This window comes from Lampris incognitus, chromosome 21, assembly GCF_029633865.1.
Source record: "Lampris incognitus isolate fLamInc1 chromosome 21, fLamInc1.hap2, whole genome shotgun sequence".
Taxonomy (NCBI): Eukaryota; Metazoa; Chordata; class Actinopteri; order Lampriformes; family Lampridae; genus Lampris; species Lampris incognitus.
This window is the reverse complement of record NC_079231.1, coordinates 16,086,561-16,110,145: the sequence shown is the minus strand read 5'-3', so window position 1 is coordinate 16,110,145 and position 23,585 is coordinate 16,086,561. Positions and strand designations below refer to the sequence as shown.

Below are 23,585 nucleotides of genomic sequence, written 5' to 3'. Positions count from 1 at the left end.
GTTAATGGTTTCTGAATATGTCAACCATGCCACAAGTCAAATATTTTAATCCTCCGTGCTTGAAAGAAACCAGTAAAACACATTCAGCATCACAATATCACTGGATGTATAACACATTATGATCTTTGCATACCATCCATCCATCCATCCATCCAGCCAGACTAAGGAAGTCGCGGATGTTACCACATGCTGTTTGCTCAGTATATTCACAATTTTATTTGAGAATACATAAAAATCATTTTTTTCTGTCTTGTTTTACATTTTTATGAGGCATTGCATGTAACATAGTCAGAAAATGGCACTCAAGCAACTGCATGGTGTTGAAAGAGTCCCCTGTCAAGGTTTATTGTGTGTAAAAGGGTGCTTTAAGAATGGTCCGCTCTGGTCCAATCGCCTAGTGTGGATACTGTTCGACTGAAGCGGCCCTGTGCAGAGGTTCTTCAGACAACTTTGAAAAGCCGAAAGTGACTTCCTGGAAGTCCCATATAAAACCAGTGGACTCCCTCTTGACTCTGATATACAAACTACTCCCAACAGAGCTGTACCACATAGCACCACAACTACTGTACCACACACATATGTACTGCCTGCCCTTCATACAGAGGACCAGTACAGTGTGCTGCTCTGGCCTCTTTCAAAATCTGTATTTCTTTTTTTCTGTAGTCCAAAAAGTCCAAAAACGCTCAAATGACAAATTATTTGAAAGCTTTATTTAATCTGCCAATAAATGTTGTGTCCAGACGAACTGATTCAATCTTCTTTGATTTTCTTACCTGATTTATTGAGCATGCATTAAGACATATTTGAAAGCTATTTTATTCTGATTCATTTCATGTGTGGTACATTGGTTAGATATGGTAATACATGCATGGTGTGGGACTTCTCTCACATGACTTGTTATGGTTTCAGGTAGACTAATGACAAGGTTGTTCTGTATGTATATTCTGTGTATTCTGTACAGCGGCGAAACTACCATATATGCAGGTAATGCAGCTGCATTGGAGCCTGCAACAGTTTAGGGCCCACACACACTGACCTCTCGTTACCTCTCCACTATCGTATTAGAGAACTCGAGCGCTGAGTCTAGCACTGAGTATACAGTATGTTCAAAAATGTGTAGTTTGCCCACGCGTAATTATGGACATGCACACTACGCAGTAGAATAGATGACTTCACACAGTGAAAAGCCCAGGGAGTGCACTTTATGATGTAAGTAGAACTTATTTATTATTTATTTAAGTAATCAACCCACACACTTGTGTTTTGTGTTTATGAGGCCTATGCGCAGACATGAATAATGGTGTCAATGTGCAGGTGCGCCATCACTGATTATGTTTTCATCTTTGTCAAAGCGCGCCACCACTGATTATGTGTTCATCTGTTATGGTGCTCCGGCACCAGATGTTGTTATGTAGGCTTGTCTATCACTGTCTTGGCCTTGCTATTATGACTCCTCTTCTATAGTACGGCGGTGTGTTTTCCTAGTTATCACTTATTTAGGTGTCAACTGTGCAGTGCGTTTCGCTGCTGCTTGTTTTCCCTTCTTTCATTCGCTAGTGACATGACATTTTGTTACATCTGATTGTGATGGGCAGGCCGGGGCCCAGTTTGACCCTCTTGCATTGGGGCCCGGCGCTGACTCAGTGCACTGCTGATTCTGTATATTCTCATTGAGTCTTTGAAAGAGCTCCAAGTCTGTGGGAGCCATACTATGAATTTGAATTTGCGATTGTGTAAATGTACAGCAAGCTAGTATTAGTGGAAAAAGGGCTAAGTGTGCTACATTACCCGTCTTGATAAAAATGAAAGCGCACACAAATCGACAAATTTCAGACAGACTTGCCCTTGGACCTCTGAACATTTTTGAAATTATGTTATATGTTATGTCCTCTGTGTGGCGTTTGCATGTTCTCCCCGTGTCTGCATGGGTTTCCTCCGGGTGCTCCGGTTTCCTCCCACAGTCCAAAGACATGTGGGTCAGGTGATTCGGTCATGTTAAATTAGCCCTAGGTGTGAATGTGTCAGCCCTGCGATGAACTGGCGGCCTATCCAGGGTGCTTCCCTGCCTTCCGCCCAGTGACTGCTGGGATAGGCTCCAGCAGGCCGCGACCCCAATTAGGATAAGTGGCTTGGACAATGGATGGATGGATGAAAAAAAAAAAGACAGAAAAAGTTTCAGTTCAGATGAACTCTTGTTGGATAAGCAGAAGGTGCACATTCATTTAATCCGGAAGAGCACTTCTGTTGTGACTCATTACATAAAACAGGATTAACTTAATGACTAATTAAAGATGTAATTGTATGAATCAGATTACATGTACAGGAAGAGTGAAAAATGGGGGAAACTGCAGAGGGAAATAGCTGTTTTGATTTCTGTTTTCAGTTATTTGGTATTGCTTTAAAATGATACAAATGCTATTCAGATAATTGTTTATTTTACAGCCAATTCTGTAAATAGGATCATTCCCTTCTGAAGGTCTTAGTCTTTGGATTGTTTTGGAAAGTAGCTCAGTAATCAGATTACATTAATGAATCTGAGTAATCCTAGTTAGCAGACTGTTACTCATTACAGTTTTAAACTTGCAGTAATTAATCTGATTAATTGCATTTCCAACATGATTTTCTTAAACTTGTGTGACCAGTAGTACACTATTCTATGTGTACATGTTTATTAATAGTACCTTGCAAAGCTGAAGAATACACATGATTTGTAGTCGGTTGTGAATGTAGAAATCATCAGCAGCGACGGTAAAGTGACATTTGACACAATTTGATCCCTGCACATCTCTGTAAGGCCACGCACAACAAAAAACAAATCAAAATTAATTTACATGAAGGTGTTCTGCCTTGTTCTTCGCAGAGGAACAAGGCAGAGATTTAATGCATTCAGCCACATCGCACTACTGCCTGCCTTTTACTGCTACAATGTATGTTCTGCAAACAGCATTTGATGCAATAGTGGCAACAAAAGGAACAAATGCAAACTCCTGAGACATATCTACTCATGGGCCTTGCTTATTGATGTAAAACCCCTACCCCTACAGTTTAATTTGACTTTACAGAGCGCTACATAATTGTAGCCTGCATCGGCATTAATGTCTAGTACAGTAAGGACAGCTGTGTTGCTGAGCTGACTCAGTCATTTCATACAATTGAGGGGCAGATTCTTTTGATGCCACATCATGCATAAAAGGCTGCCCGCCAGCGAGGAGAACGACAGAAATCGAAATACCGCGACCATGAACGGAAAGGTAATGAGCAGTATGGATCACCGTTGGGAAAAACAGTGGAGAAAAACGACAATATATTGTCAATAGATGCACGTTAATCAAAGCTGACGAGGATTTTTGCTGAGAAATGTGACATTTTGTGAACCCTTGGTCTTGTGGCCCCTATAATGTTTACTATACGATGACCATCATTTAATATAGTGATCCTTGTTACTGTTAGGACTTGTTGGATGAGATGGACTTAAAGGTCTCGTGTGTGAGGTGCTAATGCTGGCTGTGTTTTCAATGTGTCTGTTGCTCCTGCAGATAATCTTTTACGAGGACAAAAACTTCCAGGGCCGCTCGTATGAGTGCAACACCGACTGCTCCGAGATCGGCTCTCACCTGAGCCGATGCAACTCCTGCAGGGTGGAGAGCGGTCTGTTCATCGTTTATGACCGGCCCAACTTCACGGGACAGCAGTACCTCCTGAGGAGGGGGGAGTACCCCGAGTACCAGCGCATGATGGGATTCAATGACTGCATCAGGTCCTGCCGCATGATCCCTGTGGTAAATACATTTGTACGTCATAATCAGCCAGAAACAGATGAGTATCCCTCCTTTACGTACACTTCATATGTCATGGTTTGTGTTACAGTGCAGGTACTTACTGACAGTAGGAGATGTAACGTAATGCCCACTTGATGGTGGAATATTGAGTGTTGGACACGGCTGTGCTGTTCAGGCTGCACTTGAACCCACAACCACTTCAGATTCTTAACTTGCAGAGGCTGTTGAGTAGGATGCACCTATGGTACTCTGTGCAGTTGTGAAATGGCGTCTGTCCCCTTACCCTTAAAGCACAGGGGACCCTTTAGGATGAGGATCTACGAGAGGGAGAACTTCGGAGGTCAGATGCACGAGGTGCAGGACGACTGCGACAACATCCAGGACCGCTACCGCATGACCGACATGCAATCCTGCAACGTTTTAGAGGGCCACTGGCTGATGTACGAGCAGCCCAACTACAAAGGCAAGATGCTGTACCTGAGGCCCGGGGAGTACAGGAACCTGAGAGAGATGGGAAACGAGGACACGAAGTTCTGCTCTATCAGACGCATCACAGATAACTATTAAGCACCTCGCAGCCGAGAGGCTGAAATAGTTTTTAAATAAACACAAAGAATTTGAATAGCAATCTTTTTTTTTCTTTTTTCTTCTTTTTTTTTTTTTTTTTTTTTTGAGCCCACCTAAAGTCTGAACCCTGTGACGCTCCAAATGCTGTATTTTGAAACCCTTCTGCCACTGACCAATGTGTTTTACCTAAACAAGACCTAGTAAGACCAAGATATTCTGTTTGGCCGTAAAGACTAAAGCTCAATTTGATGTTTTCTTTTGTTTTCATACTTGCATCTTTACCTCACTGCTGACAAAAGAAAGAGTGTGATCTTGTACAGCATCCTGAAACACTGTTTTCATGTATAACCTGAGCTGTAGCGGCATCACACGGCTAAGCCACAGTGCATCAACTCTACTACTTCAAGCAATGTTACGCACAAAATAAAATGATTTGCCACAAATTGTTTCTGAAATTAGCAGTCACCAATTTCTAAAGATCATCACTTGTCTTTTTCTCCAGGAAATAACTATCTGCATGGTAAATGTTTATGCAATAATACACTATTGCTATACTAAAAAAAAAAAATATATATATATATATATATATATATATATATATATATATACGTACACACACACATATATACACATACATAATATATAAAATATATATAAATACGTGTATATAAATGTGTGTGTGTATATATAATCCAGTATTATATACATATATACGTATATATATAAAATCCAATATTTTATATATATAAAATCCAGGATTTTTTATATATATAAAATCAAACTAATGATTGAGCCTGTTTCATGCCATAAGCAATCATTGCTTATGGCATGAAATAGGCTTGTATTGTCTGATACAGAATTTACTTGACTCACTGGATAATTTTGCTTCTTATTTACTGAGCACTTTCCCTACCATTGAGTGTTTCTTTTAACAAAGTTTTTATATATATATATATATATATATACCGCCCAATGATTGCTGGGGTAGGTTCCAGTATCCCCACAACCCTGAGTAACGATAAGCAGTTTGAATGAATATATATATATATATATATATATATATATATAATCCAGTGAGTCAGGTAAATTCTTTATGAGTCAGTACAAGCCTGTTTCATGCCATAAGCAATCATCGATCATCAGCTGTCAATAAAGTTACTCGGGAAACATACCATTTACTGCATCGTCATGCACATCACGTGCGCAACACCCAATGGGGAAGGGAGAGGTGTGACATTAAAAAAATTAAAAACCACGTGATCGCTAACAGTCCAATGGGGGGAGGGGGGGTTTGGTATTTGTCTATTGGCATGATTTGTTTATAATTACAAAATAGGTGCTTATATCTATGTCTGCAACTGCTGGCCAATTCATTCCTATTATTCAATGTGGACATTTCTGGTTTGCAAAAGATAAAATATTTTTCAGTTAGACATAGATTGCACATTTTACTACATACCCGTGACCCTGAGTAAGGATAAGCAGTTTGAATGAATATAAATATATATAATGAATATAAACATATATCTATATATATCTCTATCTATCAATATATATCTATCTATATATGTTTATATTCATTATATATATTTATATTCAATCAAACTGCTTATCTGTACTCAGGGTCGTGGGGATGCTAGAGCCTACCCCATGTAGGAAAAAACCTTTAGTGCATTGCAATACAAGCCGGTTTCGTGCGTCACGCACTCATCAGCTGTCAATGTGGTTAAATAACTACATTGTTTAACCAAGTTGGCAGTTGATGAGTTAATGTATACACACACACACACACACACACACACACACACACACACACACACATCCATACATACATATCCATCCATTATCCAAACCGCTTATCCTGCTCTCAGGGTTGCAGATGTGTGTGTGTGTGTGTGTGTGTGTGTGTGTGTGTATGTATACATGAGCGTATATATATATGTGTATGTATGTATGTATGTATATATATATATATATATATATATATATATGTGTATGTGTATATATATATGTGTGTGTATATATATGTGTGTGTGTGTATGTATATGTATATATATAAAATCCAGTGAGTCAAGTAAATTCTTTATGAGACAGTACAAGCCTGTTTCATGCCATAAGCAATCATCAGCTGTCAATCTGATTGCTTGTGGCATGAAACAGGCTTGTACTGTCTCATAAAGAATTTACTTGATTAACTGGAATATATATATATATATATATATATATATATATACATATATACATATATACACACACACACACTGCTATGCATTAAAACTTTTTTTTCTGTATCTGTGTTGATATTCCGCTCCACATTAGTTGAGCACTTATAACACCATTGACGGTTTCAGAAAAAAACTATATATATATATATATACACTACCGTTCAAAAGTTTGGGATCACCCAAACAATTTTGTGTTTTCCATGAAAAGTCACACTTATTCACCACCATATGTTGTGAAATGAATAGAAAATAGAGTCAAGACATTGACAAGGTTAGAAATAATGATTTGTATTTGAAATAAGATTTTTTTTACATCAAACTTTGCTTTCGTCAAAGAATCCTCCATTTGCAGCAATTACAGCATTGCAGACCTTTGGCATTCTAGCTGTTAATTTGTTGAGGTAATCTGGAGAAATTGCACCCCACGCTTCCAGAAGCAGCTCCCACAAGTTGGATTGGTTGGATGGGCACTTCTTTGAGCAGATTGAGTTTCTGGAGCATCACATTTGTGGGGTCAATTAAACGCTCAAAATGGCCAGAAAAAGAGAACTTTCATCTGAAACTCGACAGTCTATTCTTGTTCTTAGAAATGAAGGCTATTCCATGCGAGAAATTGCTAAGAAATTGAAGATTTCCTACACCGGTGTGTACTACTCCCTTCAGAGGACAGCACAAACAGGCTCTAACCAGAGTAGAAAAAGAAGTGGGAGGCCACGTTGCACAACTGAGCAAGAAGATAAGTACATTAGAGTCTCTAGTTTGAGAAACAGACGCCTCACAGGTCCCCAACTGGCATCTTCATTAAATAGTACCTGTTAGAGCCTGTTTGTGCTGTCCTCTGAAGGGAGTAGTACACACCGGTGTAGGAAATCTTCAATTTCTTAGCAATTTCTCGCATGGAATAGCCTTCATTTCTAAGAACAAGAATAGACTGTCGAGTTTCAGATGAAAGTTCTCTTTTTCTGGCCATTTTGAGCGTTTAATTGACCCCACAAATGTGATGCTCCAGAAACTCAATCTGCTCAAAGAAGTGCCCATCCAACCAATCCAACTTGTGGGAGCTGCTTCTGGAAGCGTGGGGTGCAATTTCTCCAGATTACCTCAACAAATTAACAGCTAGAATGCCAAAGGTCTGCAATGCTGTAATTGCTGCAAATGGAGGATTCTTTGACGAAAGCAAAGTTTGATGTAAAAAAAATCTTATTTCAAATACAAATCATTATTTCTAACCTTGTCAATGTCTTGACTCTATTTTCTATTCATTTCACAACATATGGTGGTGAATAAGTGTGACTTTTCATGGAAAACACAAAATTGTTTGGGTGATCCCAAACTTTTGAACGGTAATGTGTATATATATATATATATATATATATATATATATATATATATATATATATATATATATATATATATATATATATATATATATCAACCTATACATATCAACCTATATATGTATCTCAACCTGTGTGTGTGCGTGTGTGTGTGTGTGTGTGTGTGTATGTGTGTATAAACACATATATATATAAACACACACACACACACACACACACACACATATATATATATATATATATATATATATATATATATATATATATATATATATATATATATATATATATATATATAAACATATATATATTGTTGATATTCCGCTCCTCATTTCTCGAGCACTCACAACACCATTGATGGTTTTGGAAAAAAACGCTATATATATGTGTATATATATATATATATATATATATATATACGTATATATATATACGTATATATATATAGCGTTTTTAAATCATCTCCTGAACTAAAAAAATTGCGTCAGTTGCAAACAAAACAAACTGCAATATCTTTGACATTTCACATATGTCATTGATATATAAAATGAAAAGTTTCGGCCCCAACACCGAGCCTTGTGGGACTCCACATTCAATCTTCATGCACTCAGATGTATTGCCAGCAAACTGTACGAATTGTTTTCTGTTATCTAAATAACTGCTTAACCAATTTAGAACTACTCCTCTCACACTATATGTATGTAACTTAGAAACTGATATGTTATGATCTATTGTGTCGAATGCTTTTTTTAAATCAATAAATAGACCCGTAGAGTCTTTCTTACACTCCATTGCTGTTGTAATCTCTTCCATTGTTTTCATTAATGCTAAAGATGTAGATCAATTTGTCTGAAAGCCATACTGACTCTCACACAGCAATTTATTCTTTTCAAGAAAAGCATCTAATTTTTGTACAAACAGTTTTTCAAGCAAGTTGGAGAATTATGAAAGCAAAGACACTGGTCTGTAGTTAGTAAAGCTGTGTTTATCTCCCCTTTTAAAAAGTGGAATAACCTTTGCCGTTTTCATTCTGTCTGAAAAATACCTGTGCGAAAAGAAAGGTTAAAAATATAGCTTAGAGGTTTGATTATGCAGTCAGTCTTTTTCACTATAATCATGTTGATCCCATCACTGCCAGTTGATGTCTTGTTTTGGGATTTTGCTACAATGGATCTAATTTCATTTTCCCTCACCTCTCCTAGAAACATAGACGGTGCCACTTTACTTCCTCCATTCCGGCCACCTTCTACTCGCCCATCGTTAGGTTTTTTAATGGAATTTGAGCGATTAGGCCCAACATTAACAAAAACGGAATCACATTTATTTACCACTTCATTGATGTTTTTTATAACCTTATTATTGTCATTGATGAGATGATTGGACAGATCTGCAGACACAGTTATTTCCGATTACACTGTTAATATTTTCCAAGTACCTTTAATGTTATTTTGATTTTCTTTTAACATTTCATTATAATATTCTTTCTCTGCTTGTCCCAATGTCATTGTCAACTTATTTTTGTAAACCTTATATCGCTTTTCAAGCTGTCTTTGTTCTGAATTTTATGAAGTCTCTGTAAAGTTTATTTTTCTTTTTGCACGCATTTTGTAAGCCCTTTGTAAGCCAAGGTTTTTTATTACAGTTACATTTATGTTTGCATGGCATTATTGGACAATGTGAAACATACAGCGATAAGTAGCTCTTTAGAAATGTCTCATATGAAGTATTTACCTCTTCTACATACACCCCTTTCCACTCTTCTTTTAAGAGGCCATTCCTGAATTTGTCTATTGCTTCATCGGTTCTTACCCTTAGTGAGAACCGATGAAGCAAGACAAATTGTATTAATTTTCTTACTAGACAAATTGTAGTAATAGACAAATTGTAGCAATGGACAAATTGTAGTAATTTTCTTAAGAACACCTTAATGTATATACAAATCTTTAGCAATTTTCCGTCTTATTTCTCTTTATTTGACAATCATATGTTAGAAATACAGGTAAATGGTCACTTATGTCGTTTATTATTACGCCACTTTTAACATTGTTCTCCATAATATTTACAAAAATACTGTCAATTAATGTTGCACAACTCGAGATTATTCGACTGGGCTTGGTAATCAATGGGTATAGCCCTCTGCTATATAATGCATCCAAAAAATCTGATGTTGTTTTATGTTTAGATACATTTAGAAGGTCAATATTGAAAATCCCCACAGATTATAAATGTTTTACTTTCATTTGGCCAATTCATTAATTCTTCCATACTATCTTTAAACGTTTCTACATTTGACCCTGGTGTTCTGTACACACAAGTGACAACGATATTTCTCATCCTTTCCATTTCAGTTTCCACAGTTATGCATCATTCCATGAAATCATCGATTACAGTTGTCATGTATTCAACTGGTCTGCATCTCAAGTCACTGTCCACATACAAGCCACACCCCCTCCCCTCTATACAGGCCACACCCCCTCCCCTCTTGTTGACTCCTGATATGATGTAACTCATAACCCTCAATACGAAAATCAAAACCTTTCTCTTGATTTAACCACGTCTCAGATAAGGCTATCAACTTAAATTTACTTTTAAAGGTTTTCAACTAATCACTGATCTTAGTGAAGTTTGCATAAAGACTTAGACAGTTGAAATGTATTGACGAAAATGTATTATTTAGTTCAGCATCTTCATTAAACTGATCCTCAGAATAGTATTTACAAATGTCACTGATCAAATTAAACACATGGCTCCGCGGATCCACATCATATTCAAAATCATACATTTTATGCTCAGAGTAGTCAGATCTTGAAAAGATTTGACGTCGGAGTGGCTCAGTCATTAGTTTGTTTCAAAATAATTGTATGTCCCTGCAGGGGACACACCCCTTGGCCTGGACAATAAACTCTGTTTTGGAAACCCATCCATACCTTTTCAGTCCTTTGCTCTTTTGTGCCAATCTAGAGAAGCCAGTAGTGTCTTTACGCCTGACATCAGTTCACTTGCTGGCGCTCTCCGGCTCCTAGAGCGGGGCGTCTACCAGCCTGCAGTGTAGACTCCTAGTCCAGCTCCCCAGCTGGAATCTCCATGTTAACACCATACTCAAGTTGACCCTCTGCCACAGGCTGGGGGTTGTCAAACACCTTGATTTTTCCATCCTTCTCAAATATTTTCAGTCTTGCAGGAAAAATTACATGTGACTTGATCTTTCTTTCCTGAAGTTGTTTTCTTACTTGTCTGTATTTTGCACGCTCCATAAACACTTGGGTCGTGAAGTCTTCATCAAAGAATATCCTGTTGTCGTTCACCCAAATCTCCTTCTTTGCCCAGGCAGCCTGAAGCACCCTTTGCCTCATGTTGTAGCTTTGGAAGCAAACTATTATTGCCCTGGGACATTCGTTGTGCCCAGTCTTTGGCCCCGCTGCCCAGGGTGCTCTTTCAATGCAGATTTCACCATTAACATCCTGTTTCTCCCGTATCAGGTTTTCCACGAACTCAACCATGTTACTTCCCTCACATTTTCCCTCAGATTGTTCCTTCGGGCACGGCCTTCAAGATCCTCACATTTTGCTTTCAATTGTCTCTGTATGCGCAGGCTGTGGATAAGCACTTCGGTCATACTGATTTCGTGGTCCTTGTTTTCCGCAATTCGTAATTCTGCTTCATCCATCCTTAACTACTACTTACTACTACTACTGCAACTACTACTACTACTACTACTTTTGGCTGCTTCCATTAGGGGTCACCACGGCGGATCACCCATTTCCATCGCTTCCTGTCCTCTGCATCTTCGTCTGTCACATCAGCCACCTGCATGTCCTCCCTCACCACATCCATGAACCTCCTCTTTGGCCTTCCTCTTTTCCTCTTGCCTGGCAGCTCCATCTTCAGCCTCCCTCTCCCAATATACCCAGCATCTCTCCACATATATCATATTAAGAAAGCGCCCTACATCTGCACTCCTATGCATCTGTGTTCTGCTGTTAATCTGCTTAACAGCTGAGGGACTTGAGGAGGATTTTAATAGGGGAGGTGTGACTTCCCCTGTGATGCCCTGGCGAGGCCCATGACAGCCTGGCGGCCTGTCCAGGGTGTCTCCCCGCCCGCCACCCAATGACTGCTGGAATAGGCTCCAGCATCCCCGCGACCCTGAGAGCAGGATAAGCGGTTCAGATAATGGATGGATGGATGGTGTGACTTCATCAATACGTTCCATGACATCATCCATCACCTTTGCTACTACAGGTATATGCTACAGGTATCTGTATATGGTACAAGAGATATCTATATATGTTCCTCAGCAACCACTCAGAGGTCAATGTCCAATAAACAGAACCTGTTAGTGGTAAGACTGTACCAGTCAACACCAAGAGAAAATTATACAGCTGTATGAATCAAAATCTGACAATGAAACTTAGAAATAATAGTTCCACTGTCTTTGGTCATGTTTCAGCCGAGGAACTCCTCTTTATGAATGAATTTGCGATCACTCCATCTATAAATGTGTCATGTTAAAGTCTACAAGTCCATTACTGTACTTTATGTATAGTGCTACCATCAATATGCCACTCGACAGATCTGTATGCCTCTATGAGAGTTATCCTTTTCTCTGCTTTTGAAAAAGATACAATAGCCGCCAGCACACACACTTGCAAACAATGGCCAATAGCACGCCAATGAATGTGTTTCAATATACTGGGGGGCCCTATATCATACTGTCCAGTCAGGGCTTTAAACAATGGATATGGAGATTGTTTGGATGATAAGCTGCGTATAAAAGTACCCTGTACAGTGCATTAGTTGTACAATTACCTGCCAAAATATCCTCGTATATCCATTCAAACGCAACAGACTCACCATGACCATAGGCAAGGTAAGAGGCGCGTAATTTAAAAAAAAAATTAGGCCATTGATGGTATTGGCTCAATAAACGTTTTGATTAATTAAATATTCACTGCAACGTTCTTCAACCTTCTCAATTTTCTTTTGGCAGATCATCTTCTACGAGGACAGGAACTTCCAGGGTCGTTCCTATGAGACCAGCAGTGACTGTCCTGAGCTGACCTCCTACCTGAGCAGGTGCAACTCCTGCAGGGTGGAGAGCGGCTGCTTCATGGTGTATGACCGCTCCAACTTCATGGGAAACCAGTACTTTGTCAGGAGAGGAGAGTACTCCGACTACCAGCGTATGGGGATGACCGACTGCATCAGGTCTTGCCGTATGATCCCCATGGTAAATCTAAAATCATTTAATTCTGCGGTGCCGCCAGCACGACATAGGTCCAATTCAGACTTAGAATCACAGCATTTGACTTTGAGCCACAAATAAAAACACACGCTAAACTCATATGATTTTCCCCCCCAACTTTGCAGCACAGGGGACAGTTCAGGATTAGGCTCTACGATAAGGAGAACTTCGGAGGCCAGATGCACGAGCTGATGGACGACTGTGACAACATGATGGACCGCCTGCGCATGTCCGACTGCCAGTCCTGCAACGTGATGGACGGCCACTGGCTGATATACGAGCAGCCCAACTACAGAGGCAAGATGATGTACCTGAGGCCCGGAGAGTACAGGAGCACAAGGGATATGGGCATGAGCAACGCGACGAGGTTCAGTTCCCTCAGGCGTATCATGGAATCCTGTTAATTCACTCTTTTTGTGAATACTAAATTTTTAATAAAGGCTTGTATATGAAACTTTAAAATGGGAATTCATTTTTATTTGACATATAGAAAAACGACTGAATTATTTCAAATGAAATAGTTATAATCCAAAATGCACCAGGTATGTTTGTCTTAATTTGCTAGTCCAAGTTTGTCTTCTAAAAGCGGATGGACACTTTTTTTCAGAGCAGGTGTTACAGGGTCGAACCCTCTGGATAGTAAAAATCAAATCCTCTGAGAAGCAAAGCTCATTCATGCAAGATGATTAAACGAACTGTTTTTTGAAATCTTACCTTCTTTAAGATTGCTATAAAACAATTAGTGTAGGTGATTAGAGATGGTCTGCTTAATTGTGGTGACCATGTTGAGATATTTTGCTGTGACCACCAGGGTTTCCAACATGGATAATAATCAGTTGAGGTGTATGTAATGAGTTTCCACAACATACCAAAAACAAGAACACTGTTTTAGTGCACTCAGTGACACAGAAAATTGGGAATTATTAAGGGTCTTTGGGTAAACTTTACAATTTCTGTACACGGAAACTTGACAACACTCCCAAGCCTTGGCAGATTATTTTGCCTTTCATCCATCCATCCATCCATCCATTTTCCAAACCGCTTATCCTGTTCTCAGGGTCAAGGGGATACTGGAGCCTATCCCAGCAGTCATTGGCGGGGAGACACCCTGGACAGGTCGCCAGACCATCACACAGGGCTGACACACACACACACACACACACACACACACACACACACACACACACACACACACACACACACATTCATACCTAGGGACAATTTAGTATGGTACTGCCGATTCACCTGACCTACATGTCTTTGGACTGTGGGAGGAAACCGGAGCCACCGGAGGAAACCCACACAGACACGGGGAGAACATGCAAACTCCACACAGGACGACGCCCAAAGCTGGACTACCCCGGGCCTCAAACCCAGGACCTTCTTGCTGTGAGGCGACCGCGCTAACCACTGCACCACCATGCCGCCCTATTTTGCCTTTCAAAATTATAAAATGATTGAATTACTGACTATGAATATGAAATGCAAGGGTGAGATTGCGGATACAAGCAGCTGAAATTAGTTTCCTCTGTAGGGTGCCTGGGCTCAGCCTTAGAGATAGGGTGTGGAGCTCGGACATCCAGAAGGAGCTCGGAGTAGAACTGCTGCTCCTTTGCGTTGAAAGGAGCCATTGAGGTGGTTTGGGCATCTGATTGGGATGCCTCCTGAGCGCCTTCCTTTGGAAGTTTTCCAAGCATGTACAACTGGGAGGAGACTCTGCAGTAGACCCAGAACTCACTGGAAGGACTACATGTCCAATCTGGCCTGGGAATGCCTTGGGATCCCCCAGGAGGAACTGGAGGGTGTTGCTGGGGAGAGGGATGTCTGGAGTGCCCTACTCAGCTTGTTGCCACCACGACCCGACCCTGGAGAAGCGGCTGATGAGGAGATGAGATGAAATTATGAAATATGAAAGGACAACTGGATGGCCAGAAAGTTGGTGTTGGTGGCTTGTAAAACAATGGCAACATTTCTAAAAGGGAGTTTAGTCCAAAATGTACTATGACCTCAGAAGAACATACATTTACACACTTAGGTAAATTAAAAAGAAACCCACAAGAGCTGCCATCTGGATTCCTTGTTATTATGAAATAACATTATCTGGATCGAAGAATCAAAAGGATAGCTATAAAAGATCTTCCTACAAAAACAGAAAATTTTCGATTTTAAGATACTTTATTGATCCCTATGGGAAAATTACGCTCTGCTTTTAACCCATCCTAGCTGTGTAGCTAGGAGCAGTGGGCAGCCGCAGTGCAGCGCCCGGGGACCAACTCCAGTTCTTCTTTCCATTGCCTCGGTCAGGGGCACAGACAGGAGTATTAACCTTAACATGCATGTCTTTTTGATGGTGGGGGGAAACCGGAGCACCCAGAGAAAACCCACTGCAGACACGGGGAGAACACGCGAACTCCACACAGGGGACGACCTGGGATGACCCCAAGGTTGGACAACCCCGGAGTTCGAACTCAGGACCTTCTTGGTGTGAGGCGCCACCGAGCCGCTTTTTTTGGAGAAAATGAGTAATATCTCATTTTAAGATAACAAACAAACACAAAGATAGTTGAAATCCACTTTATTTGACATTGTATTCTTACAATGAATTAGTTAACCCATCCTATTGTATAGGAGCAGTGGGTAGTTGCAGCACCTGGGGACCAACTCCAGTTCTTCTTTCCATTGCCTTGGTCATGGGCACAGACAGGAGTATTAACCCTAGCATGCATGTCTTTTTGATGGTGGGGGGAAACCGGAGCATCTGGAGGAAACCCACGCAGACACGGGGAGAAAATGCAAACTCCACACAGAAAGGAACTGGGACAGCCTGGGGTTCGAACCCAGGACCTTCTTGCTATGAGGTAACAGCGCTAACCACTGGGCCACCGTGGTTAATTGTCTAATTTTTGAAGACACTGTCAGAGAAATGTGGATAGCTGTACAGTTTATAGTTTGATAAAGTTGATTAGATGGGCATTTGTGAACAATAATTACCAGTTATACACTAAGCATGGAAATAAAAACTTCCCTGACACCGTAGAAAGCTATCAAGGACCAGGTACTTGCAAAACACAGCAAACTTCAGTTGCTTTTCTTTCTCCCTGTTAGAAATCTGAAATGTTCACTCTTATCATTTATAATCTGTTGAGACCAGCAAAATAAAGATTTGTAAAATCTGACATGATATTACAATAGGCTTCAGGAACGGTTGTGGGGGCGGGGGACAATATCAGGATGTTAATATATGACTTTGTGTACCCACTAAGCCGCAACATCTGGCATCTACAACATCTACATTTCAACTACAAATTTTCATTTCTTTTTAGTGTCGTCTCTGTGAAACATGCTAACTGTGCTATTGTGAAAAAAAAGAAACAGCTGAAATGAATTAAAATGCTTTCTGCCATTTAACTAATGCAGAACTTTTTAGTGGTCTTTGAACCTTTGAACTCCATCAACTCAAACCATCCATACATATGAATGTCTACACTGATATTTGGAAAGGTGTAGACTTCTGGTTAGTTAGTAAGTGGGATTTTTATTTAACCACTAATGACATGCAACACACAGCGATTATAACGTTCACAAAAAACTGACAAATCTGTCATTTGTTTTCTTGTACAGTGATAAGTGAGTAAATCTTGGATTTAAACTAAGTATTGCACCATACGCTTGATTTCAAATCTGATCCTGTCACATTTCTTGTTGAGTGGCTGTGCTGGATGAATACTGTTCCAGAGAACAGCCTATAGAAATGTCACAATGGGGTGTTAAAGTCAAACAAAAGTAAAACTGAATGAACCAGTAATTAGATAATGAAAGAAAATAGTCATGCTGACGATAAAGAAATGAATAGTGACTGATTCGTAAATTATATAAAGCAGCGGGCATCACTTATTGCACAGAAGCAAGGCAATGGCAGTGTCTGCCTGCAGTTTGTAACAGCACTAAACGTAGCCTCATAGCAATGAATTAAAAACCCACCCTATAGAGAAGTTTTGAAAAGTAGAGATATGTGGATAATTAGCTGTGACTGGTTGATGTATTTGATTTGGCAATAGCACAAAATTGATCACTTTAATCTATGTATTCCATGTAATCCATTTTGACCACACAGTATCACCATCCACTGTTAATGTTAAACTAATTTTGAGAACAGCTAAAGTGAGCTTACAACACAAGATGTATTATGGCCTAATGTAATTTCTAGACACATTTACCTTGTTCGTGCATAATGTATTAACGATATCAAACTGAAATTTGTGTTTGTTAAAGCCGTAGTTTGTAAACCGTGAAAGACTGAACAAATAAAATATTTATAAACAGGCGATTTGATTTCTTTTGCTTTAAATGTGAGAAGTACCTTCCAACACTTAATTCAAAATAAACCATTGCAAGTAACCGCAAATGAATTGCAAAAATGAGTTGCAAAAATATTTTTCTTATAATGTAATAGTTACCTGTAGTTTATTTGTATTGTGTAATGAGACATTTTCATCGTCAAACAAAGATCCCAGCCAGTTATAGGGAAGCCATTGCTCATAGGAAAAGAGCTGATTTGCTTTGTTGACCTGAACAACAAAAAAATACATTGTTCTGCGAGAATAGCTGACAAGCCAAGCTATTGATTTAAATCACAATGTTCCAGGTTGTCCGTGGGTTATAAAGACAGCCTGGCGCACACGGTTGGTGCTACAGTGTGACGGAGGCTAGCTAACACAATGGGAAAGGTAAGGCTGGTTGTTTTGCTATGCATTTTCTGTGCCTCTGTGTACCTACACAGATTATTCCACCGCAATCAATGAAAAGGGATAATTTAAGACCCTTTTGTGATGTGGTAAAGTCCGCATATTCTTTTTCTTTTGGGTTCACTGCTAGAAAATATCTACAGAATCCTTACAATCCCCCTCCAAAAAACCCCATTGATCTGTTTTCAGATCATCTTCTTCGAGGACAGGAACTTCCAGGGTCGCTCGTATGAGTGCAGTGTAGAATGCTCAGACCTGCATTCCCACTTCAGCCGCTGTAACTCCATTAGGGTTGACAGCGGTGGCTGGATGGTCTATGAGAGGTCCAACTACATGGGCTACCAGTATTTCCTCAAGAGGGGCGAATATCCAGACTACCAGCGCTGGATGGGGTTCAATGATTGTGTGCGGTCCTGCCGTATGATCCCTATGGTAAGCTCCCACCATGTGGTTGAGGGCTGTGTTATCAAAAGATGTATTTCTTTGCTGATGATTCTCCACTGGCACTGTAACTTCTGAAGTTCATATAGTCCTAATTTATAAAGCACTTTATTCTTTTTTTCCAGCTCCAGGGATCTCACAAAATGATAATCTACCCGCGCCCTGATTTTGGAGGTGAGTCAGTCGAGCTGACCGAAGACTGCCCCTCCCTCTATGAGCGTTTCCATATAACCGACATCAACTCCTGCAACGTGACGGATGGGTTTTGGATCTTCTATGAGCATCCCCATTACAGGGGTCGACAGTATCTAATTCGCCCCAATGAATACAGGAGATTTACCGAGTGGGGAAGCATGAGCTCTAGGGTTGGTTCCATCAAACGTATCACCTTGTAAGAAGAGATAATAGCCAAACAATGTGATGTGAAGTACTGTCATTAAATCTGTCCAAAAAATGCACTGGGCTGCCTTCTGCATTTTTTATTTGTTACATTACTGATCAGGGATTTACCTTGGGGGACAGGATCTCTTCCATTCCCGCAGGGGTCTTTCAAATAATTTAATTCAGATCAAAATATTGTACACTAACAGATGGTTTGTTAATTAGAATGGAAAATTTACTTACTTGGCGACGCCATGAAACACCTCTCAGAGAATAGACAATATTTCTGATTTCCTCACACTATTGTTTCATGAGGAGATTAGAAATTATCATTATATCAGAAACTTGATCTCCAAGTACTCTAATGTAAGCTGTAGCAAGCATTAAACCCACATCCCTCATTTCACTCTGTGGATGCATTGAATGCTAATATCTTTTGGATGCAGACACAAACACTCACACAGTTTAAACAAGGATGTTTATTGTGAACGGATGGGGAAAGATCGGTTGAAATCTTCTAGTTGAAGTCAGTGATTCGCCTGAGAGAGCCAATCTTTGGACTTACACCTTCCCAGTCACTGTATCTGCGGTACTCGCCAGGCTTCATGTAGTAGGTTCGACCCCGGTAGTTTGGCTGGTCATAGAGCAGCCAGTGACCGTCCACTACAGTGCAGGAGTTGATATCTGACACATGAAGGCGGTCTTGGACATTAGGGCAATCCTCGCTAACCTCGTGCATTTGGCCACTCAGGTCTGGATGCTCATACAGTCTCATCTTGTAGGCCCCGCGGTGCTTTAAACACAGGGAGAGAACATTATTACACTAAACCGGAGTACAACAGTGCTTGTGTTATCTTATTAAAGTGCCAGGCAGGGGTTTTCACATGGGACACTTCCCTGTGCTTCACAAAGTTTAAACAATTACAGACGGGTATATGAAAAGCATTATGGTGTACTTTTCTGTCACATTACCTAACACAAATTTTATTCATTTGATTTGGCTTAATTCTACTCGATGCTAGTTATAGCAAATGCTAAGGGCCATCTTTACAGTTAATTCTCTTTGAACTATGTGTACGTCACACTATTTTTTTTTTTGACTAGAGTAAATTCTCTCCAACAAAAACAGACTCATTATTAGGTTTCCAAAGGTCCTTGTAACTATTGTTATTACAAGGAACAGCTTTCAAAGAGACGTTACTCACGTAATTACTCAATTTTTTCTGTTAAGGGTTAGACATTCTTTTGGTTACAGCAAAGGAAATACCTGATCTTCTTTTGCTGTGTCACTGAATTGGAATTAAAAAGGATCTAACATGGCTCCAATAATTGGTTCAATAAGGACAATATGTAGACATTAAACAATTAAATCTAGATTATGGTCCCCCATACAAGTTCGTGGAGCTGTAAGATGGTTTGGATCGAATTTCATATGCAATGTTCCCCCAACCAAAGCTTACCAATGGAATCATGCGGCAAGACCGGATACAGTCACTGATACCAATCTGGCGCTGGTTATCCGAGTACTCCCCCCTCCTCAGGAAGTATTGGTGGCCCAGGTAGTTGGGTCTCTCGTACACAATGAAGCAGCCGCTCTCCACCTTGATTGAGTTGCAGCGGGTGAAGTAGGAGTGCAGGTCGGCACAGTCGCTCAAGCACTCATGGTGCCGACCCTGAAAATTTCTGTCCTCGTAGAAGATGATCTGCAAAGAATCCCCCCCCCCCAAAATTATATTATTTTCATCTTAGAAGAAAATCTTCTTATGGCCTCTAAATGGTTTAGTTCTGTATTTCCAATTGATTCAACATTATAAGCTTACCTTCCCCATTGCTGGATTCGCAGGGCCCGATTGACACTCAATGAAGGCTCTCTGTGCAGCTGTCCTTTTATGAAAAACAGCCGTGTGATTGCACAGCATAAAGTATTGTCATTCAAATAGGTTCTATCTACAGATCGGGACACAAATCTGGTTATGTATAGCTACGCTTCACAGTGTGATGGGTTGTTGTTGACCGGTTTTATAATGTTCATCGCTATTGATCAAAACAACGCTAGCGACCCAAGGGTCCTGGCTCACGGCATCAGCAAAACTATGTATTGTTTTTGTGTTAGTTTCATTCACAAAACACTTTCTTATATCGTTACATCTTTTCATGCATATTTATGTGTATATTTCACATTGTACTTAGTCCAAATGTTCGGCCTTTGGAGGTAATGGGTAAAGACGGAAATCCTTTTTTTTTTGGCTTACTGTGTAATGGAAGATGATTTTGCCGCCATTTTAACCTTTGAAGCTGTTACCTTCCGCTATCAAATGTCACTAGAGGTGGTAATCAGTGAATGAGATGCTGTTCTTTAAGACCGTCTTTACCAGTCAGGCTAACTTTGAGTTGATTTTCGGGCCCCATTTCATCCACCCAAACCAAAAAGGGACCTCAAGGTATGACACTTGAATCATCCGTTCCACCAAGATGACGTTATCGCCTAAAAACAAATAAAATATGGTACAAAAAGCATCTACTGTCAAACAAACAAATATTATCTAGATATCTACACTACGTTGTTACTCGTGTCATTACTTCTTTGTGATAAAGGTCAGCAGATGTGTCATATAAACAATGATGGAAATGAATCCCAGGTCGTCCTCTGTGTTGAGTTTGCATGTTCTCCTTGTGTCTGTGTGGGTTTCCTTCCACAGTCCAAAGACATGTAGGTCAGGTGAATTGGCCATACTAAATTGTCCCTAGGTGTGAATGTGTGTGTCCGCCCTGATGGACTGGCAGCCTGTCCAGGGTGTCTGCCTGCCTGCCACCCAATGACTGCTGGGATAGGCTCTAGCATCCCCGCGACCCTGAGAGGAGGATAAGCGGCTTGGATAATGAATGGATGGATAGATGGAAATGAATCCATGTACTCCTGAATAGTTTGCTTTAATATACTATAAACAACGTTTAATGGAGATCAAAGGTGGAAACATATTCAGCGAAATGCACAACTCCACAAATTTTTAGCTGAATCCCCCCAAACCTCCGCTGATTATAAAAAGAAATGTTATTCCTTTGGAACCTGGGTGTTGGACAAGTGTAAGACCTGAAGGAAAAGAATGATGAGAAAACAGCAAAGAGATGCGAGGGACTGATACCATTTTATTCAACGTGTGAAAAAAGGCATACAGGAGACATTTCATGAGGACCACCTCCTCAGAGGTCCATGAGGCGTCGGATGGAGCCGATCCTGGGGCTTATGCCTCCCCAGTCGCTGTACCTCCTGTACTCGCCGGGCCTCAGGTAGAACATCCTGCCCCTGTAGTTGGGCTGCTCGTACATCAGCCAGTGGCCATCCATCACCTGACAGGAGCTGATTTCAGGGGCGCGGAAGCGATCCATGACATTGGGACAGTCGTCGCTCAGCTCCATCATCTGGCCTGCCATGTCTTGGGTGTCGTACAGCCTTAACCTGAAGCTGCCGCGGTGCTGAGAGGAGAACCACGAAAGAGGTACATCAGTAACATGTGGGAGAGCATGAATACAGTGATCAGCACACAGCTATGGCCTTATGATCCTGTCTGTGATGTTACAAGTTTGGACTTTTGCATTGCTCTCTCTTGCCAGTGACAAATCACTTGTATCAAATGTCTGTCCTATTTTCTTGCAAATGTCAAGGTTGTATTATGCAAGAGTGTCTGTGTTACCTGCCGAGGTCAATCTTTGCTGTTGCCTATGTGAGCGTTGTGCACTTTATAAGGCGGGCGTATTCGTTTGCATCTGTGTGAATTTTGCTTCTGTTTTTGAGTATTGTAGGGTATTTAGGCATGCTGTATCTTAAATCCCTCTCTGCTGTGTTCAGTGTAACATGCACCAGCTGTGGAAACAGAATTGCCTCCCTGTGGAGAAGTTCAGAAATGATTTTGGCAGCACTAGCTCTTTACCATAGGGATCATACGACAGGAGCGGACACAGTCGGTCAGGCTCATCATGCGCTGACAGTCGGAGTACTCCCCCCTCCTCAGGAAGTGCTGGTGGCCCATGTAGTTGGCGCGGTCGTAGATCATGAACATGCCACTCTCCACCCTGATGGACTGGCAACGGGTGAAGTAGGAGTGCAGGTCAGCGCAGTCACTCATGCACTCATGGTGACGGCCGCTGAAGTTCCTCTCCTCGTAGAAGACAATCTGAGGACAGAGAAGGAAATGATATGCATGTCACAACCTGCAGAGGCTGTAAAATGAACACTTTCGAATCCATAAAACAAGTTTATGACAAATCTCTGAGTGGGTAGCAGTGTACACTAATGGTGTGAAAGAGTCCAAGTGTTTGTTTCTGCATGGGGGAAAAACTTAGATTTAGTCACAGATAACAAGGACTAAATTGGCTTGCAACTACTTTATCGTCATTGTCTCAACTTTATTGTCCATTTAGCACCTGATTGCGCTACAACAAACTATAAAAAGTATTTGTAAAACACCATTTTACCCAGGGGTACAAACAAAAAGGTATACCTTGCCCATGGTTGCTGTTGGTGAGCCTCCCTCTTGTGTTTTCACTGGATCAAGGAAATTCTTTATATACACCTGACCTTTGGAAAGGTTTGTTGCTACCTGTTGTCATTCAAATAGGCAGGTGGGCGAGTCAGCAGAATGCTCACTGGTGTCTTCTCTGTCCTCCACTCCGGCCTTTTCACAAAACTGACAGTGAGGGGTGTGTGGTCTGTAGCGTTAATATTACCAAACCCTGATTGGAACGAAACGATCTCAAATACGATGCTCATTATTTGCGGTAAATGTTGGTCAGAAGGGATCCTTTTGTCACGGTGAACGCTAAAAATTCAGATGGTACTCTCCATAACTGGATAAAACTCATCCCAC

The 23,585-nt window shown here is 40.6% G+C and overlaps 5 protein-coding genes across 7 annotated transcripts; 3 read left to right on the top strand and 2 right to left on the bottom strand.

The window, feature by feature from the left end:
• Window positions 1-3,515: 3,515 nt before the first annotated feature.
• LOC130131536 (gamma-crystallin M3-like) lies at window positions 3,516-4,549 on the top strand. Its single transcript, XM_056301261.1, has 2 exons — window positions 3,516-3,779; window positions 4,071-4,549. The coding sequence occupies exons 1-2, from the start codon at window positions 3,516-3,518 to the stop codon at window positions 4,344-4,346; spliced, it is 540 nt and encodes a 179-aa protein (XP_056157236.1). The 3' UTR covers window positions 4,347-4,549.
• An 8,214-nt stretch (window positions 4,550-12,763) lies between these two features.
• Window positions 12,764-13,557, top strand: LOC130131540 (gamma-crystallin M3-like). The gene is made up of 3 exons (XM_056301268.1): window positions 12,764-12,778; window positions 12,899-13,138; window positions 13,279-13,557. The coding sequence occupies exons 1-3, from the start codon at window positions 12,764-12,766 to the stop codon at window positions 13,555-13,557; spliced, it is 534 nt and encodes a 177-aa protein (XP_056157243.1).
• A 4,314-nt stretch (window positions 13,558-17,871) lies between these two features.
• LOC130131542 (gamma-crystallin S-1-like) lies at window positions 17,872-18,734 on the top strand. Of its 2 annotated transcripts, none has more exons than XM_056301272.1 (3): window positions 17,872-17,880; window positions 18,088-18,330; window positions 18,465-18,734. In XM_056301272.1, the coding sequence occupies exons 1-3, from the start codon at window positions 17,872-17,874 to the stop codon at window positions 18,732-18,734; spliced, it is 522 nt and encodes a 173-aa protein (XP_056157247.1). The 2 variants fall into 2 exon arrangements, with proteins under 2 accessions (XP_056157247.1, XP_056157246.1); XM_056301271.1 differs by having other exon boundaries at window positions 18,088-18,345; window positions 18,471-18,734.
• A 503-nt stretch (window positions 18,735-19,237) lies between these two features.
• On the bottom strand, window positions 19,238-20,549 carry LOC130131543 (gamma-crystallin M2-like). The gene is made up of 3 exons (XM_056301273.1): window positions 20,541-20,549; window positions 20,181-20,423; window positions 19,238-19,513 (listed from the first exon to the last, which is right to left on the bottom strand). The coding sequence occupies exons 1-3, from the start codon at window positions 20,547-20,549 to the stop codon at window positions 19,238-19,240; spliced, it is 528 nt and encodes a 175-aa protein (XP_056157248.1).
• A 1,372-nt stretch (window positions 20,550-21,921) lies between these two features.
• LOC130131544 (gamma-crystallin S-1-like) lies at window positions 21,922-23,234 on the bottom strand. Of its 2 annotated transcripts, none has more exons than XM_056301275.1 (3): window positions 23,220-23,234; window positions 22,650-22,892; window positions 21,922-22,194 (listed from the first exon to the last, which is right to left on the bottom strand). In XM_056301275.1, the coding sequence occupies exons 1-3, from the start codon at window positions 23,226-23,228 to the stop codon at window positions 21,922-21,924; spliced, it is 525 nt and encodes a 174-aa protein (XP_056157250.1). In that variant the 5' UTR covers window positions 23,229-23,234. The 2 variants fall into 2 exon arrangements, with proteins under 2 accessions (XP_056157250.1, XP_056157249.1); XM_056301274.1 differs by having other exon boundaries at window positions 21,922-22,183; window positions 22,639-22,892; window positions 23,220-23,228.
• Window positions 23,235-23,585: the final 351 nt, after the last annotated feature.

Bases quoted from the DNA above. Each gene is read 5' to 3' on its own strand.
- LOC130131536 (XM_056301261.1), top strand. From the start codon at position 3,516: ATGTGTCTGTTGCTCCTGCAGATAATCTTTTACGAGGACAAAAACTTC. The intron at 3,780-4,070 runs GTAAATACATTT...TTACCCTTAAAG, and splicing joins CCTGCCGCATGATCCCTGTG to CACAGGGGACCCTTTAGGAT.
- LOC130131540 (XM_056301268.1), top strand. The intron at 13,139-13,278 runs GTAAATCTAAAA...CCAACTTTGCAG, and splicing joins CTTGCCGTATGATCCCCATG to CACAGGGGACAGTTCAGGAT.
- LOC130131542 (XM_056301271.1), top strand. The intron at 18,346-18,470 runs GTGGTTGAGGGC...TTCCAGCTCCAG, and splicing joins CTATGGTAAGCTCCCACCAT to GGATCTCACAAAATGATAAT.
- LOC130131543 (XM_056301273.1), bottom strand. The intron at 19,514-20,180 runs GTAAGCTTTGGT...CTGTGTTTAAAG, and splicing joins CTTGCCGCATGATTCCATTG to CACCGCGGGGCCTACAAGAT.
- LOC130131544 (XM_056301275.1), bottom strand. The intron at 22,195-22,649 runs GTAAAGAGCTAG...TTCTCCTCTCAG, and splicing joins CCTGTCGTATGATCCCTATG to CACCGCGGCAGCTTCAGGTT.